General features: G+C 46.5%; 1 protein-coding gene across 2 annotated transcripts in view; it reads right to left on the bottom strand.

Moving 5' to 3' along the window:
* LOC113588836 (spectrin beta chain, non-erythrocytic 1) overlaps positions 1–17,300 on the bottom strand; it is a 60,170-nt gene that overhangs the window by 7,300 nt on the left and 35,570 nt on the right. For both annotated transcript variants that reach the window (XM_027028196.2, XM_027028195.2), the window contains 26 exons: positions 17,176–17,291; positions 15,521–15,633; positions 14,998–15,185; positions 14,644–14,761; positions 14,314–14,472; positions 13,470–13,772; positions 12,848–13,001; positions 11,621–12,491; positions 10,821–10,958; positions 9,958–10,714; positions 9,264–9,466; positions 9,078–9,168; positions 8,541–8,687; positions 7,965–8,228; positions 6,478–6,702; positions 5,897–5,986; positions 5,391–5,669; positions 4,963–5,093; positions 4,379–4,583; positions 3,623–3,997; positions 2,925–3,169; positions 1,855–1,993; positions 1,359–1,443; positions 1,052–1,248; positions 735–838; positions 299–353 (listed from right to left, as the gene is read on the bottom strand). In XM_027028196.2, the coding sequence (XP_026883997.2) occupies positions 299–353; positions 735–838; positions 1,052–1,248; positions 1,359–1,443; positions 1,855–1,993; positions 2,925–3,169; positions 3,623–3,997; positions 4,379–4,583; positions 4,963–5,093; positions 5,391–5,669; positions 5,897–5,986; positions 6,478–6,702; positions 7,965–8,228; positions 8,541–8,687; positions 9,078–9,168; positions 9,264–9,466; positions 9,958–10,714; positions 10,821–10,958; positions 11,621–12,491; positions 12,848–13,001; positions 13,470–13,772; positions 14,314–14,472; positions 14,644–14,761; positions 14,998–15,185; positions 15,521–15,633; positions 17,176–17,291 (5,752 nt within the window). The remainder of the gene's footprint in view (positions 1–298; positions 354–734; positions 839–1,051; positions 1,249–1,358; positions 1,444–1,854; positions 1,994–2,924; positions 3,170–3,622; positions 3,998–4,378; positions 4,584–4,962; positions 5,094–5,390; positions 5,670–5,896; positions 5,987–6,477; positions 6,703–7,964; positions 8,229–8,540; positions 8,688–9,077; positions 9,169–9,263; positions 9,467–9,957; positions 10,715–10,820; positions 10,959–11,620; positions 12,492–12,847; positions 13,002–13,469; positions 13,773–14,313; positions 14,473–14,643; positions 14,762–14,997; positions 15,186–15,520; positions 15,634–17,175; positions 17,292–17,300) is intronic.

Genomic DNA, 17,300 nt, shown 5'->3' with positions numbered 1-17,300 from the left:
ATGGTAAAACACATCCAAGATACAGAACTCATCTATACTACTGCAAAGAGGCTAGAGAGAGAATCAACTGCAAATGCTACGTCATCCATCTTTTAAAAGCAAGCAAAGAAAGCAGAACTGACTGATTTTTAGCTGTAACGGGTAGGAGGTGGGGGAACAGGTGGGCCCTAATAGCAGGTAGGACTAGATGTGTCTCTGCCCTTTCTCCTCACAGGAACAAGGAGGTCTAGGGGCCCGTAACACCCCGGCGACTGTGGAAGCTTGTGTAGTTTTGGTAGACTTGGGAACGGTAACTAACCCGGGGCGAATCCTGCTCTGTTGTCAGCCCATTCTGAGAGACCTGCTCGCCCTCCCTGGAAAGAGGAGGCACACACACACACACACACACACACACACAAAATTATTAACAAAGATAACCTGCACACATACACACACACCCCTGTAACTAAAATGTAATTTTGTAATGAATTCACTTCAGCTTAAACTTAAAATCCGATTTTACAGCTCTTACAGTTCATAAACATAAGGCCTTGGTTACTTACTGAATTAAAAAACACTGAAGCTTATGATATCCAAAACAACATTTTATCCATATAACATGCTAAATGTTTAATTCATTGTGTTTCTCCTTTTTCCATTTAGCCCTGACTAAGTACACAGCTTGTATTGTATTCTAATACCTTTCCCTGCGAACACAAATCCTATAGCCAGCGTCAGCTCGTATTAAATATCACCTCTGTTGTGGAGATGCTGCCTCATTGGGCGGAACTTCTACAGGGGGGGGCTGACTATTTCTCTCCTCTTCCTCTTGCTGTCTTCTCACTTCCAATAACTCCATCTGGACACACAGACAGACAGACACACAGACAGACATTACTGACCTTTTGTGGTACTTTCATTAAATTTGTGTTATTGTAGCTAAATAATGCTTTTGTCTACAACCCAGCCTGTCCCTCACCATTTTTTTTTTAACCAAAAGGGACAAAAAGACTTACACACAAACAATTGCTTTGAGTCAATCCTTGTGAAGGCCTCACTTCTGCCCACTCACCGTGGTCAGCCTCTCCAGCGCAGCAAAGCGCTCCTCCCAGGTGGCCGCAGACTTCTCAAAGGCCTCATGTCTCTTGATCAGCTTCTCCACTTCATCCACGCTCTGACCCACCTCACGGCTGGACAGGTACGGCTCCTGGCCCAACAGCCACGCCTCCGCTACGCCGGCATCCCGCGAGAACTGATGCACCTCCAGGACTGACACCAGATCAGACACAGTTAGAAAGCCATGTTTCACGGTATATGGCTGTGGCAAGAAGCATGCTGACTCCAGGTGGTGGAGAGGGTTAATCAGGGAGCTGATTTACCAAGCCGCAGCCACTCCCATCGGTCTTCCCACTTGTCAATCATCTCTTTCCTCTTGTCAGTCAACTGAAGTAACTTCTCTTTGATCTGGGCAGAGGAGAGACAAAATATGTCTAAAAATGTCTAAGAACACTAGAGTCCCAAATAGCTTCTCTGACACAATACAAAACAACCTGAAAACACAGGACATCATAACCTGATTTATATTTAAAGCTGCATTAAAGGTAATGCAAGATTAAAAGGTGGCTAAATCCTCACACAGAATAAAAGTGTAAGTTTACATTCAACAAGTCATTAAATGCAAGCACTTGTTTTCTTGGCTATAAAGAGACCAGAAAATGGTTAGAAATCTTTCCACCTTCAGAAATGTCCTTACTAAACTGCAAATTAGAGTGCCATCTGCTGGCTAAACTGGACCAATAAAAAAAAGGCTGAGAAAGTGGTAGGTGACCACGTAAACTGAGAGTCCAAGTACAGAAAAGGCAAAGTTATTCCCACCTCATCAGAAGCGTAGTGCTTGCGTGCAAGCAGAGCTTTCCCCAGTTCGATGCAGGTAGTGAAGCTGTCGTTGCGAGCGTCGATCTCGGCTTTGATGCCTTGGTGATTGTTCATTAAGAGTTCCACAGACGAAACATCCCTAAATAAGCAAGCAAACAAGTTCAGCACAAGGTTCAGTAACAGCTCATCTCAAGCCTGTGAATGCAAGATGCAAATACTGGTGTCTTGCACTCTAGACAGGGCTGTAGCCTGATTCCATTCTTAATACTGACCTACCGATTCTCACACGAGTATATGCATTAGACAGACTACAAAGCACTTCTGTAAGCTGTCCTTGACAATGGCACCTGCCAAATGCTGTAAATGTAAAAAGGTGCATAAATAAAATTCTTGTTGCATCCTTTCTTGAACAGCTATTCCAAAAAATAAAATAAAATAAATTTTAATCCAAATAATTAATAGAGGTGTTTTAAAGATTTGGATATCACATTGTTGAGACAGATTTGGAGCCTAGTCATCCCATATTAGTTCTTCGCTTCCTACTTCTTAAACTCCTCAGTTATCATACACAAAAGCAGAAGCTCCGGTATAGAACTTGCAGACAGACAAATGTAATTACATCCATTCCTTTTGCCTCTACTACTGATGCTCCATTTTTTCTTTCCTTTCAGTCTTGCTCATATTACTCCATCCACCTCTTTTTTGCTCTATCGGTCTCTGTCTCAAATGTTCAGGTGCCGACAGTAGCTTGTCTCCCAAATCGATGATCACAATTGCAAAATAAATGGGGAGTTTATGGAAGCAGAAGAGATTGTATCCAAAAGGCATAAGCTGAATGCCACCCAGTTTAAACCAGTCAAATCGCATTTAGTAATAATCCTGTAATATTAAAAGAAGCTTGTATACAAATGCTATAATAAGAGCTTTAATAAGCGTTTGTAATGGGTATTATTGCATCTCACGGTGTTCAACATTTGGTAATTTTATTAAATTTGCCCTTGGAGAAACAAACAAACCAAAAAAAAAAAAAAAAGTCCTCCACTGCTTCTCGATAAGACGAGGTAGCACACCTGGGCTTCTCCTGCGCATCAATGAGCCGGATGACATCCTCCATCCACAGCATGAGGTCGCGCACCATGCTGAAGAAGCGGAACTTGTCGGCAGTGTCCAGGAGGCGGGTGCGCCGTCCCTCGCATGCTTCCAGGAGGGCCCGCCACGACTCCAGGACCTCAGCCTCCCGCCGCTGGATGTCCTCAGCCTTGTCCCCGGCATAAGCTGCCTGTAGACGCGCGGCATCGTCCTGCAGCTGCTTCACCTGCGCAGAGCATGGCAAAAATCACCCGAGCTTGTTGGATAGACTCGGGACTTACAGAGCAGGCGGCCATCATTTGCAACGCGGCCGAGAAACAAAGAAACAAAACCAAAGGCCTTAAGGCAATAGCTCAGGCAAGAAATTGCACCTAGTTAACTGCTAATGAAAGCTATGAAAGTTGCGCTGCAAGACAGCTAGTTCTACATTAAGATAAGGATAGCCTCATGCATTTTGAGCTAGCATATTCCTTGTTTGTAATCGTTGGGAGTGGACAACACGTTAAGCCCTGGATTTGGGCACTTGGTTGAAATTCAAGTAATTTCAAAAAATTAAAAGGAGACCGCTATGATTTCAGAATGTGACTTCCATTCTTATCTAAACTTGTCTACATAACCATCCAATTGTCTAACATCATGCACAACATGGCTATTGCTTGGCTCTGAAAGGCTGGCCCACCTGTGTCCCCAGGGCCTGGATGTCATGTTCAAAGGTGGTGTGCATCCTCTGCAGTGTCTCCACTGTGTTCTGGTCTCGGCCCAGCTCTTCTGGAAGCTTCTTGTGTTTGTCCAGTATGCGTACCAGCACCTCCTTGGCATCGTGGTAGAACTTGTGCAGCTCGTATGAAGCAGCCAAGATCTGGGTGCGAGTGTCAATCAGCTCCAGCAGGTCCGCCCATGCCTCATTGAGCCCATCCTTCCACTCAGCGATGGTTGCCGCATCCGCATGGCCCGAGTTGATCAGGTCGTCGGCCATTTTGTTGACACCGTCGACACGCTCCTGGCCGATGTTGCCTGTGTCACGTGCGAACTCCCGGAAACGTTCCTGAAGCATCTGCACAGGCATAAAAAATCCCAGGCCCCTGTACTGATACTGTTTCAGTCTCTGTAAGTGTGGGTGTTTATGTAGTGCTTGTTACAATGACTAACCAGGTGAGAACACAAATGTAGCTGGTTCTGAGATACAAAATTGGAGAGTAAAATTATTACAATTATTCAGAAACAAAATTCCTTCATTAGATTTCATATTTATTAAAAAAAAAAAGGTCAGTGACCCATTCCCAAGTGACTAATTTCAGAAAATTAGTATTACATTCTAGATTATTTTCCAATCTGGATCACTATACTTCTCAGGATGCAAAAAATGCAAAGCCAGGTCCAAAACAACGTCAGCCTATGGAACGAAAAGTTCAGGTGGTCAGAGAAAGTCTCTTACGGTCACATGTTCGTAGTCCTGGCCCAGCTCGTGAGATCCTGCCACCACTTCCCTTTCGGCAATCCACTGCTCTAAATCATCGACCTCACGGTTGAGCTGGAAAAGACGGGATCTCTCATCCAGCTTTCCGCGCCTTTCTTCAGACAGGTCCTTCAGGCCCGCATAGAGCTTGTCCACCTGGGACTGCCGCATGCCGATACGCTCACTAAGGGGTGACGTGAGGATTGGTTTATGTCGGTTAAACAATACCCAAAGTATTTCATAAACTTTAGGTATAACCTGTCTCCATTGTAAGTTGTAAGTAATAATGTGGCTAACTCAAAAGCTAGCATTGGTCTGTTGATAATATGAAAATGAGACCATGTTCTCTCTAGCCTTGACTTTCAGCTGGTTTAATTAGCATTTCTAGAGTATTCTTTTCTTTTACAAAACTCTTAGTGAAAATCAAAATGTATATGTAGTAGTCACCAAAACACACAAACAAAACTTTTTTTTTTTTCTTTTTTTTTTTACAGGGGGTAGAGATTTCAGTTTTGGGCAGCAACCGTTTTTACAGAGATTTACAGGACTTTGGTCTCCCTTACCTCTCTGGATGCCCGGCAGCTACCAAGGCCCTGCTGGTCTTAGAGAGCTGGTGCACGGTGTCGGCATAGTCCTCCACCGCCTGCTCCAGGATCTGATGTTTCTTCAGCATGGTCACTGAGCTCTGTTCGTCCTGAAAGACAAGAGCAAGAGCGGCTCAGAAACAGACACAGCGCCAGAAACAGAGACGAAGTACTTCCAGCTTGGTGGTGAAAGTGAAGTTCATTTTTCGGACAGCGCCCATAGCCTTATATGCCACAATGTGACTGGCAACCTTTATTTTAAATCTTTTATGAGTAATGTCTAACTTTGATATGCTTATTAACATTAGTTATACAGTGCTAAGACAGAGTAACTAAATCAGAAGCATAAAGGGCACACAGCATTAGAACGTATATAATTAAAACAAAATCCCACAAGGTTTGCCCACCTTAGCCTTCTCCTCTGACATCATGTACAGCTCCTGCTCACTCATCCAGGCCTCGGCCTCGGCTGCATCAAAGTAGTACTGCTGCGCTCGGTGTGCCTCCTCCAGGCGAGCATGCCGCTTCTCCACCTCCTCCTGGAGCAAACGCCACATCCGCTGGAGGTCGTCCAGGCGCGGCCGAATGGCCGCGCTGGCAGGACTGTCATCCTTCAGGGTGTGCCCGCTCCGCTCGAAGATGTCTTCGTAGCGTGGCTGGTGACCCTGGATCTCCCTCTGGAGCGTCTGGTTTGGGGAATATGGTTTTGGGGTCAAGGGTGTGCGTGCGTGTGTGTGTGTGTGTGTGTGTGTGTGTGTGTGTGTGTGTGAGTGTGTGTGGGGCTTTAGCTGGTCAATACATTTTTACGAGAATTATTGCTTTAAAAGGGTTAGGACTTGAGGCTTAGCAAAAGATGATTAGGTCTGGATAAAATTTCTCAATATTTTTGTCCTTTACTGCAGTCAGTACCTACCTGGTTCTTTTTGATAAGGAGTTGGACGGTTTGTAAGTTATTGCCGTGGTCCGTTGATATGGCCATTGGCATTCTCTCTTCAACCCAGAGCTTTAAAAAAAAAAAAAAAAAAAAAAAAGAACAAAATGAAAAATTTGATGATGAGTGTATATTTCTCACCCACACACAAATACAATTTCTACATAGATTTAGTCTGACATTTAACAGGATAAAAGCCCACCATCACTTCACACACTACATAGACATCTACTTTGGCAATTTGGGCTACAGCAAATGGAGGAGGGGCTAGTCCTTTTGAATTCTCCTGAACGAGGTCAGTGCAGTCACTACTGTAGATCCTCTCCACCCGCTGTGGATAAAAGCACCTGCTGCTTCTGTTCTGCTCTCCGCGAAACCAGGCTAAGGAGCTAAGTGTAGGAACTGAGCGCTCCCTTTCCTAGACCCCCTCCCTCCCCCATGGCTCTGGCTCGCCCATCGCAGTTACTGCAGTGGTCCCGTTTCTTGCCACAGGCCGCACCTCGCCTATGCACGTGCGGGCAGGGAGGTGAGGTTTTACGGGGAGCGATGTCCGCGATACTCACGATCTCGTCCTCCACGTCGCGGTTGAACTGGTGGATGTCGCGCGAGGCCGTGAGGTTGCTCCGGCGCCGCCGCAGCGGCTCCTGAAGCTGGAGGAACTTCTGCTCTACGCCATGCCGACGCCCGTCCACCTCGTCCGAGCCCTTGCCCTCCTGGCTGAGCGCCTGGGCCTGTGAGCGGAGCTCCTCCACCTCCTTCTGCCGCACCTCCACCTGACTCTCCAGCATCTGGGGTAGCAGAGGAGGGGAAGGGAAAAGAGCCAAAAGCAGGTGCATGAGGACAGAATACTAGAAGAGAAACCTAGAAGAACAACCTCTCCTCTCTCACATGTATGCGATAATGCATGCTTTCACACACGCACATGCACACACCTCTCTACACAAGTCATTCAGCGCATCTCCCCTTTCACTCACTGCAGCCACAATTATTTCCTCGGCATGTGCAGTGAAAGTCCAAGGCATCCATGCTATAGATAGACCAAGACATATGTGCACGGTACTGGCTTAAACTAATCAGCATTCTCTTCCTCTGGCATTCCCGGTGGACTCCTGCTTTTAGGCTTCCTCTCTCTCGCCCTCAAACACACACACACACACACACACACACACACACACACACACACACACACACACACACACACACACACACACACGCACGCACGCACACACTGCAAGCAGGCGGTGTAGCCGCTTCCAACACCACAGAGGCGAGAGCGTGAGAGAGATGTTGCGTAACTGTAGGGGGAGTGGTGGCAGTTATGTAACAGCTAGCGAGAGCTGCTAAGAAAGGCTCCAGGACTGGCTATGAATGAGCTAAACTCGGTAGAGATCCCAGAAGGACCAGGCACTGTTCTTCATATACAGTAAATGGTCATCATGCATTTATGCCTACTGTGTAAATCTATTCAGCTGCTCTGTTGTTTGGCTATATCAAAGCTTAAAGCTGAACAAATAGGCCATATATCTAATGGTGGAGCTAGTAAGCAAAAATATTTCTCTAAAAACCACACTTGTGTGTAATAAGGCACCTGCAGCAATGCAGACACGGACTGGCTTCTTAAACTGCATTCAGCCCAGCTTTGGAGAAAAAGTTGAGTCGCTGGCCAAAAATAATTCATACTCGTTAGCACTACCTGCTGGATAGAAGCTGTAACTGGCAGTCTAAAATAAGTAGAATAAGGAGAAGCAGTCTTCCAGAGAAATGTTATATATGCACTGTGCTGAAGTTAGTGCTGATGGATAAAGAACAACAAAAAAACCCTCAAACTTTGCTTGGCTGTTTAAATCAGCAAAAGTTCCTAAATTCATAATCCTAATTTTTCACATTTGATTTCAATCAAAATTTGTGCTAAACATCAAGACAAAAATTGGCAGCACAAAAAACAAAAACAATGACATAGGCCTTCTCAACAAACCTTACCACATGAGCCAGTAGAAGACCTCGCTGTCGCCTAGCACCCAACCTCCCAGGAGAAACACAATCACCATACCTGCTGCTTCTTGAGCAAGATATTGACGCTGGTCAGGTCTTTGCCAAAGTCATCCGACTGGATTTGGCCCTTCAGTCCAGCAAGCCACTTGTCCAGGTCGGTGCAGCTCTGGGTGAAGAGCTCAGCCTTGTTGGCGTCGAACAGGCACTGGGCCTTGGTCTGCGTGGTGGACTCCAGCTCTCCCCACGTCTTCTTCAGAGACTCCAGCTTTCCCTTCACCACAGCCTCGGTTTCGGGCTTCTCAGCCACCAGCGCCGTGCCGTCCTGGGGGGGGGGGTTATAGTCGAACATTTAGGGAGAGGGGTGAGAGACGACATGTAAGCAGGCCTGACCTGGAAACCCAGCCTCATGCAAAACGTAAATCTGATATTTTACTACTTATATCAGATGGGTTTGGTTATGGTAATAGGTTAATAGCAGATCTCCAGAGCATTAAAACCAGAAATCTTAAAAGGATATGCTTCATAACACTTCATCCAAAGAAAGCTAATGTTTAATAATGATCAGAATATGGAAAATGGTGTTGGATGGATACAACAGGGCCATGTGAACTTGGATGGATATGACAGGACATACCTTCTGGATCTTGTCCAGCCACTCCTTGTTGGACTGCAGTTCCGCCATGAAGGCCTGATGTTTGAGCCACTTACTGTGCAGGTTGCGTGCTTCGTCGTACGACATGTCCTGGGCTGTTAGCATCTTCTCACTGATCCACAGGGAGAGCTGCACGCACAAGATGGGCAATTACAAACACACACGCGCACGCACACACAACCAGTCACCCCCCAACCAATGTCCCAACTCTGTTGTATTTTTATATAGCTGGCACGTCAAGTGCTCTTTTATGCATTCGTGTTTGTCTGTTTAATTGTTCATTGTGACAAGGCCCAGGGACATAAAAAAAGGGTGTGTGAAGTGGTTGTGGGTGCTTAAAAAAAAGGAACAACTGTATTTCATATTCACTAATGGGAAACAAACCTAGAATTGTTTATGAATTTCTACCTATAAGAAACATGACATTTCAGGGTAATGGCCCAAGAAGCACAGTAAATGCTTGTAAAGCAGAAACAATATACAGCCCTAAAAGGAAGTCAGGTTCAAGTTTCAGCTCACCTCCTGACAGTCCTGCAGGAACCTCTGTAGATCCCTATTATCTTTAAGCTTGGTGAGAAGCTCATTGGCTGTCCCGCGGTTCTTCTTATGCCTGGAACGAACACGAACACACACACACAAAATCACTCGATAACCGTGGCTCCCATTGGTGTGCGCAGCCAATGCTGAGAATCTGCTGGACTCCACCTCTCTTCGATGGAGCCCACTTTCTCCTGAATTCGCTCAGAGCTGATGTTGCCATCGGACACCAGCCGGCGACCTGTCTCCACCACACCATTGATCTTCTCCTCGTTGGCGTCCATGGTGGTCATGAAGTCCTCCTGCTTTTTAATGGCTGCCTCTGCTCCTTCCAGGGTGGCCGGCATCTCCGTGTGTGCCAGTACATATTCCTGAAGAAATCACAGAGGGAGAGAGCCACGGAGACAAAGAGTTCACATGTTTCCGCCAGCATTAAAAGCACAGCTCAGTTAAATAACTAATCTGTTTTAGAGGTTGAGAATTATGTTTAGATTAGGTTTAAATAGCACTGGTAATGGCTTACTGCAGAGCCAGACCTTTCCAAAAAGAACCCCTCCTGAAATTAGGAGCCAAATGATAAAATAAGGCTTTTCTGGGTTCTCTACTGACCACACAAGCATAAACACTTGTTGCCAATGTATGAGGCAGCATTCTTCAGATATACAGAGCAACTTGCTTACTCAACAGTACGTCATTGTGTGCGCTCTTTTGGAAATCGAACCCATGTCCCTGGTGTTGTTAGCACCTTGCTCAACCTGCTGTACCAAGTGAGCTACATGCTCAATCGACCGCTATACCGGGACACAACGCATACAGAATCAACCGAAGCCATGCATTCAAGCTCTCCTCTCAAGCACTGCACCTGGTTATTGAGGAAGGCTTCAGCCTGCTTGGTGTCTCGGAGGAACAGCTGGTAGGCATGCGACTGCGAGAGCAGCTTCTGCCGATTCTCCCACATTTTCTGCAGCTCATTCCAGCCAGTGTCGAGCGCCTGCAGCCGTTGCCTGAGGAACATGTACTGGGCGTCCGTCTGGCCCTGGGTCACCATCTCGCCCATGTCCCGCATTTTCTGATAATCCTCCTCGTAGTTGCGTATCTCGTTCTTGATGCCCTCATGCTGCGCCAGAAGCTTTTCGGCCTCAGCCAGGGTGTTGGGCATGTCCTCGGATGCCACCACAGTCTGCGTGCGTGACAGCCAGGCCTGGAAGTCGTCCAGCTCCCGGAGGAACTGCTGGAGTTTGCTGGCCTCGCCCAGGGACTCCTCACGGGTGCGCAGGGTGCCCTTCATCTCCTCCCACACGTCCTTGATCTCACCCAGGTGGCCCTTAATGCCTGGGCCCTGATCCGGGTGCTCTCCGGCCAGCTGCTCAGCCTCCTTGCCCAAGCCACCCAGCTTGTCCTCAATGGCAGCCAGGTCTCTTTCCATGCCAGTCAGCTTACGCTGCAGGGCCATCACGCCGGCCAGGTCATTGCCCAACTCCTGTGTGGATTCGATGACTTTGGTCTTCTCACGGATCCATGATTTTGTCTCGTTGCACTCAAGGTAGTAGTTCTGCACACCAAGAGCAGAGTTGAGGGCATCCTTCTTCCGATCCACGAGGTCACGGAACTGGCTCCACCTTGGAAAAAAAGAGCTACAAATTTACCGTAAATTCTGAAACCCAGCTGAAATGTGTCTGCAAGTAGCAAATGGAGCATTGGAGCCAGAACAAATGTGAAGATTACCTGGTGTTGAGTTTGTCCTGCTGGGCTTTGATCTCCTTCTCGCTGGGGTGGCCACTGTGGATGAGCTGGCGGGCTATTTGGTTCACCACAGCCACTCGGGAAGCTTGACTGTTCATCTCTGGTTCAAGGCTCTCAAACCTGGAACACAACCACACGCAGAGAAATGGATAATGCCCACAAGCACAAAGTGCTCCTCACTTTTACTTCCACAGTAAAATTCCACAAGATTCCCCATAAACTACTCCATCATAGTAATTGAAGGGAAAATGTTTTAACGAGGACTGGTGAGCGTGAGAGTTTCCACATAACGCCCTGTGGGAACTGAGGTAATGGCCTTAGATGGCTTTAGAGTCTCACATTGTAATCATGCTTCTATATTGCCAGCCAACAGTTTTACAAGGTAAACACTTCTAAACAAAGATATGATTCACTCATTTTTAAACGTTTTGTGGGACAATTTATTGGGAGGAAAGTAAAAATTAAGAGAATATATGTGGCAGTGAAAGAAATTAGACAATAACGTGCCACATTCTAAAAACAGTAAGCACATTTTACATCCCAAAGCAAAAGTGTGCCCTCTAGTTTACTACAGTGCTGTCAGTAAGTAACTAGTTATCAGTAATGCTTCTTATTTTTGGTCTGTGCAATAGCACAATAGATTTAGAATGAAACGATGCCTATGACATTAAAGAGCAGACCGTTAGCTCTGAACCATGAATATTTACATCTAAATCAGGTGAACCATGCAAGTTTACATTCCACATATAATAACGTAAATGAGAGCTGAGACACCCCTTTACCTGTGCTGAACCACCTCCAGGTCCTCCAGTTTCTCTGGAATCTCCATCCCATTGAGCCACTGCTCCTTCTCGACGATCCACAGCTCGCACGCGTCCGCCTCACTCATCATCTTGTAGAGCGCCAGCGCATCCTGCAGGGCCTGCTTCCGCAGCCTGGTCAGCTCCGTCACCTCCTTGTAGCGCTCCTCGATGCCAGCCAGGCGCTTGTCCACGTCAGCGGAGTTCGCCTGCTCCTCGGGCAGCGCCCGGGCCTGCTCATGCAGCGCGTCCAGCACAGGCCGGTAACTGTCGATCTCCTCGGCCACATCCTTGTGTTTCTTAGCAAGTGCGCGGGTGGAGAACTCGTCATGGCCCACGTCGGCACTGGACACCAGGCGCAAGGCATCCAGCATCCAGGCGTCCATGTCGTCAGCGTCGGCATGGAACTGGTGCAGTCCGCATGCCTCCTGCAAGCGGAGCCGGCGTGCCGCCGACAGCCGCTCCAGGTCCGCCCACTGCTCCTGGACGTCAGAAATACGCTGGCGGATCTTGTCTGCGCCGAAGTGGCCGGCAGCCACCAGCTCCTCACCTTGCCGCACTGTCTGCTGGAGGTGGCCGGCCCGGCCGCTGCGTTCATCCTCGAAGGCCCTGTGCTGGCTTAGCAGGCGCAGAGCTGCAGTCAGGTCCTTGCCGCAGTCATCCGATGACAGGATCTGCTCCTTCTCTCGGATCCAGCCCTCTTCCTCAGCCATCTCCCAGAAGAACTTCCAGAGGCGCCGTGACTCCTCCAGGCGTGCACGCCTCTCTGCTGCCAGCTGGGTGAGCTCCTGGTAGCAGAACTCCATGTGTGCCACGCGGTCACGGATCACTTGTGGGTCACAGGGCTTATAGCCTGCAGGGGAATGCGATAAACAAAAGAGTGCACTTGTGTGCAGGTCCCAACAGCAACCAAAGAACTCGAACATAGAGTAAAGCATCACTTTGCCAGTGTGGGTGACATTTATCTTCAGAACTCAACAAGTCAATACCTGCCAACTAGAGGAGACTCAAAGAAATCACCACAAGCAAAATACACCCACATTGTAGCTAGAGATTCTTATTCGCATATCCAAAAAACAAAATAAATATAAATATTAATTTGCAACTGATGACTAATCGCTAGCCAGTACATTAGCATTAAACAATTCATGTCTCCTTGGGACATAAAAATTGCTTCTAAGAACCTCAAAACTGCTTATTGCCACTCACCCTCAGAGTCGTCTGCAAATTTCTGTGCATTGGTGTTGACAGCCTTAACACGGTCAGCTTGTATGCCTATGTCGGCTTCAACCAGAGCCTGCTTCTGTAGCAGGTCCTCCACCCCCAGGAGATGCTTTCCATAGTCCTGAGATAGGAGCAGCATCTGCAAACAGGCCACAAGTTCTCCTATCAGACCACAGCAGCTCTATTGCCATATGCAACAGCTCGTTTACATGACTAAGGCTTTGGGCAGGCCTTAGTGGTCATGAAACTGCAATAAAACAAGGGCATTCTTGTTAGGTCAGATAACTTAAGGGAATAGACTATTAGCAAGTGGTGACTGGACACATCTTTTTTTAAAAGATATTTTTAACAAGAGAAGACACAACCTTAGCAAATGCATATATGCCATCAGCATGTTATTTTACTCCTTTCAAGCATTCATTTTTCTAAATCTAATATTGTTCCCCAAACACTATAAATGTACATGTAATTTGTCACTTTTTCATCAAACCAAGAAATCCCTTCCTCTCATCAGTTCATGAGTAATATAGCACGTTCTGCTATTAAAAAAAAAAAAAACAAAAAACACAAAAACAACCACCATCACAGGTCTGGCACTCAAGCTGACCTTCATCTCATCCATCCAGTCCATGATGTAGAGCATTTCCTGAAAGACCCTCTGCAGACCCAGGTTGAGCTCCAGCCTCTGGCGCCGAGCCTTCAACAGCTCCAGCAGGTAGTCCCAGAGCCGAAGGACATTGTCCCTGCGAGCCGCGATGCGCTTGATGTCGTGGTAACCCTCCACCTCCAGCTCCCCTGCTACAGCCACCACCACTTGCACACGTTCCTCGTATGCGGAGATGTCTGTCTCGATGGCCTCGTGCTTCTTGGTGGCTGCCTCCACGGCTTGTAGGTCGAAGCCAAAGTTGTCCTACACACACCGGGGAGGAAGGGATGGTGGGCCAGGAGTTACGAGTTCATATCTGCAATCATTCTGAAGGCAGTTTATGGTTTCTGTGCTTTGATGAAGTTTAAATCAGCATACAAAGCTCGGGTCTCTGGCAGAGTCAGTTGTGGAGGAGTGCTTGCAACATAGTAGTACCACAACTGTCCACAAGGGTTTGCCAAGAGCTAACAATTATTATATGAATCTAAAAGAGATGCAGAAGCAGAACCTGACATAGAATAAAAAATCTGGATTAAGTGTGGATAGATGTTTGATAATGCATTTGGCTGTGTGTGCACAGAACCACACCAGTGTTCCTTGGTGTGTGAAATCACATTTAGACTTCAGATTATAATAATGAATCAGATTAACATTCAACCTGCGTAGACAAGCTAGTCCCAACTACAGTCCTGACATCAAAGAAAACAACTGACTAGTACAAACTACGTGAAGTGTTCTGCTGCCTCTAAACTTAATTGCCAGTCACATGTGACCCAAGTGTTCTGTGTGCATGCATATCAGGCACCTGTGAGACCAGCCGCTGGTTTTCACTCAGCCAGGTTTCTCTCATGGCAGCCTTGCGGTCGAATCTACGTGCGAGCTGCTCTAGTTTCTCCTGGCGAATCAGCTCTGTCCTCAGAGCCAGTTCCCGCTCATGCTCTGCCTTCTCTAGCCTCTCCCATGCCTGCGTACAAAAAGAGCTACCAATCAACCGTGACTCGGCCAGCCGAGTACATTCGCAGACCTAAACAGCAAATAATTGGTAGAGATATTCTCCCACTGCCTACTGACAGGACATTCAGTATTCAGTTTGAATGTAGAACAGACCATATAGCTACTCGCTGGCAGTACTCACCTTGTTGACATCTGATATGAGTTTCCCCTCCCGAGGCATGTAGACCTTTTGATTGTTTGCTCGCATTTTGCTCTGAATAGTGAATAGGAGCACCTCCAGATTGCCTTTTTCTGTAAACCTAAAAAACAAAAGGAACCAATTATTTGCCTGCCAACCTGGCCAAGAGTGAAACCCCATAGGTCACATCCATCAAACTTCTCAGAGTAAGAGTGCTGATATAGTGTTGTATTAATACAACCATTTCAGGAAAGGAGAACTGTTTCTAGATCTGTGACACCTGTTGAGTATTGGCCAACATCGTCATGGCATCTGCAACATAGAAAGCAATGCTCAGGACATGGGAGGATCTCTTACTTGGGAGGTTTCTCCACTGTTCTGTATGTGTTGAAGGCTTGCAGCTGCTGTTGCACTCCCACCAGGGAGTTGGCAAACTTGCGATTGTTGAGGATGATGATGGTCTGCTCTATCCACTCCAGGAGGTCAGAGGCCAGAGACTCATATTTCTCGATCATCTTCTCAGTTTCAATGGCGTTGTCTAGCACCTATGACCCAGAAATGCAACTGGAAATTTTAGATGCAACTACATCCTGTCAGTATGAACTTGATGTAAGGCATTTGTGAATGTCAGATTGGTTGATAAAAGAGATATGCAACCTTCCTAAAGTATAATATTGACTCTATTGTGCTTATTAATTGCTTTACAGCTACAAATTCTAAAGATATATTCATAGGGCCATTTTGAGGTTTAGGTTTTAAAGTGCTTCATTTGGATGGAGGAACTACAACAGTGCACACTGCTACCTTGTACAGGATAAAAGGTATTTATATATTGTTTCAAGCCATTTAAAAACTATTTAAATTATTTGGACTGTCTCACCTTTCCAATACGTTTGCCCTCCACCTTCAGTGCCTTCATCTTTGAGAAGTAGTGATAGTAGGTGACAACATAGGTGATGATTGACTTCTCATCAGGATGGTCGACACTGATATCTGGATCACACACGCACACGTGTCCCAAAATTGCAAGGATCAACAACTCCCCAGACAAAACATTGGGCTTGGCTTCCTCATTTGTCCACAGACAAAAAAGCAGGAAGTCTTGTCAAGTGTGCTGTGTGAAGTAAACGCTGTGAGCTACATATTGTTAAGCGTTGTGAACTTCCTACTCTTTGCCAAGAACAATGCTTCTCTGCTTCCTCACGTCCCTGCTCTTTGTTCCTCTCTCGGCATGTTACCAGAGCTTCCAGCTGGGCTTCCATCAGGAGATGACACTCGCTGACTTTCACCAAGAACATGCCAATGTTTCCTCTCTCCAACAGCTGGAGCCTAGACTACCATGTCTGGTGTCTACATGTCCTTTAGAAGCCAAGCCCAAGGAAAGAACTAACTGCTTCAGGATAGGTTTGGCTGTTTTAACACCTGCGACATGAGGAATCTTAACTTTGCGCCTCATATGTTTTACAAAGGAACACAACATCACAAAGCACATGCCATTTGTTGGAATTATCTGGACTTTAGCATTAACAGCTCCCAAAATGTGATCTGACCTTCATCCAAGACATGATAACTATGACTTAATGTCTATGTATTAACAAAACACCACACACAACATTTTATAGTTCTGTATTTTTAGTGAACATATCGTTTAAATCAGGGGTCTCAAAGTCCGCTCCTGGAGGGTCAGAAACCAGCATATGATTGCTTTGCTCAAACACACCTACTAAATCTGGCAACTGATTGAGGAGTTGAATCATGTGTGTTTAACTAATTAGATAATCTAGCACTGTGGTGTCAAACCCTGGTCCGAGAGGGCCAGACACCAGTGTGGTTTGATGATTGACCTTATTGAACACACAGACTAAGTGTTTCTCCAAGATGTGTCCTCTCATTTGTCCCCAGAACACTGTTCCACAGCCTTTCATGAACACCATGAATTTTTCTTATGGTAGACTTGTCTCACGGTGTCAGAAAGTGCAAGGGGTGTGTGTGAATCCTTAGCCATCACACTAAGGATCTTGGTCACTTGTCTGATGACACAGAATATCTGGACACCCTAAAGAACCAGCAGATTGCTCATTCAGAGGCCACCATTTTGTGTGAGAGGAGTCCATTTTCACCCCTCTGGTCCTCTGAGCAGGCAGTAAAATATCACAGCGCTGTCCTACTTATGGATATAGGGCATAATGTTGCCACAAACACTAGTGGCTATGAGGAGCCACAAAATGAAGTGGAACAATTTGCTCTGTTACACCAGATGGTGCTAATATCAAATCTGAAGCTCAATTTCTGGATGTCCTGTCACTGAGTTGAACTGTTGCTGCAACAAACCATTTCTGTATAGTACAATCTTTAGCAGAACTTATTCCTCTGTAATTGACTGTGCTATGGGGTTTGGCTTCCTAATTTTTAAAAATGGAGGGAAGCCTTGTGAAGTGTGCTGGGGGACATAGCAAAGGTTTAGCCATTTCCATTGTAAACTATGATCTTGAAAACCAGGGAAAAGGGGGACATGTTTAAGTGAAAGCGACCGACCTTCTGGGTCCAGAAGTTTTGTGAGGCCCAGGTGCTGTTCAGCCAGGTTGAAGGCATTCTGCAGATTGTAGTGAGCATTGGACTTCTTCAGCTTATCAAAGTCTATCAGGTCAGGTCTATGTTAA

This window comes from Electrophorus electricus, chromosome 9, assembly GCF_013358815.1.
Source record: "Electrophorus electricus isolate fEleEle1 chromosome 9, fEleEle1.pri, whole genome shotgun sequence".
NCBI classification, from domain to species: Eukaryota; Metazoa; Chordata; class Actinopteri; order Gymnotiformes; family Gymnotidae; genus Electrophorus; species Electrophorus electricus.
Note: the sequence above shows the minus strand (reverse complement) of the source record. Positions and strands in the feature narration are given on the sequence as shown.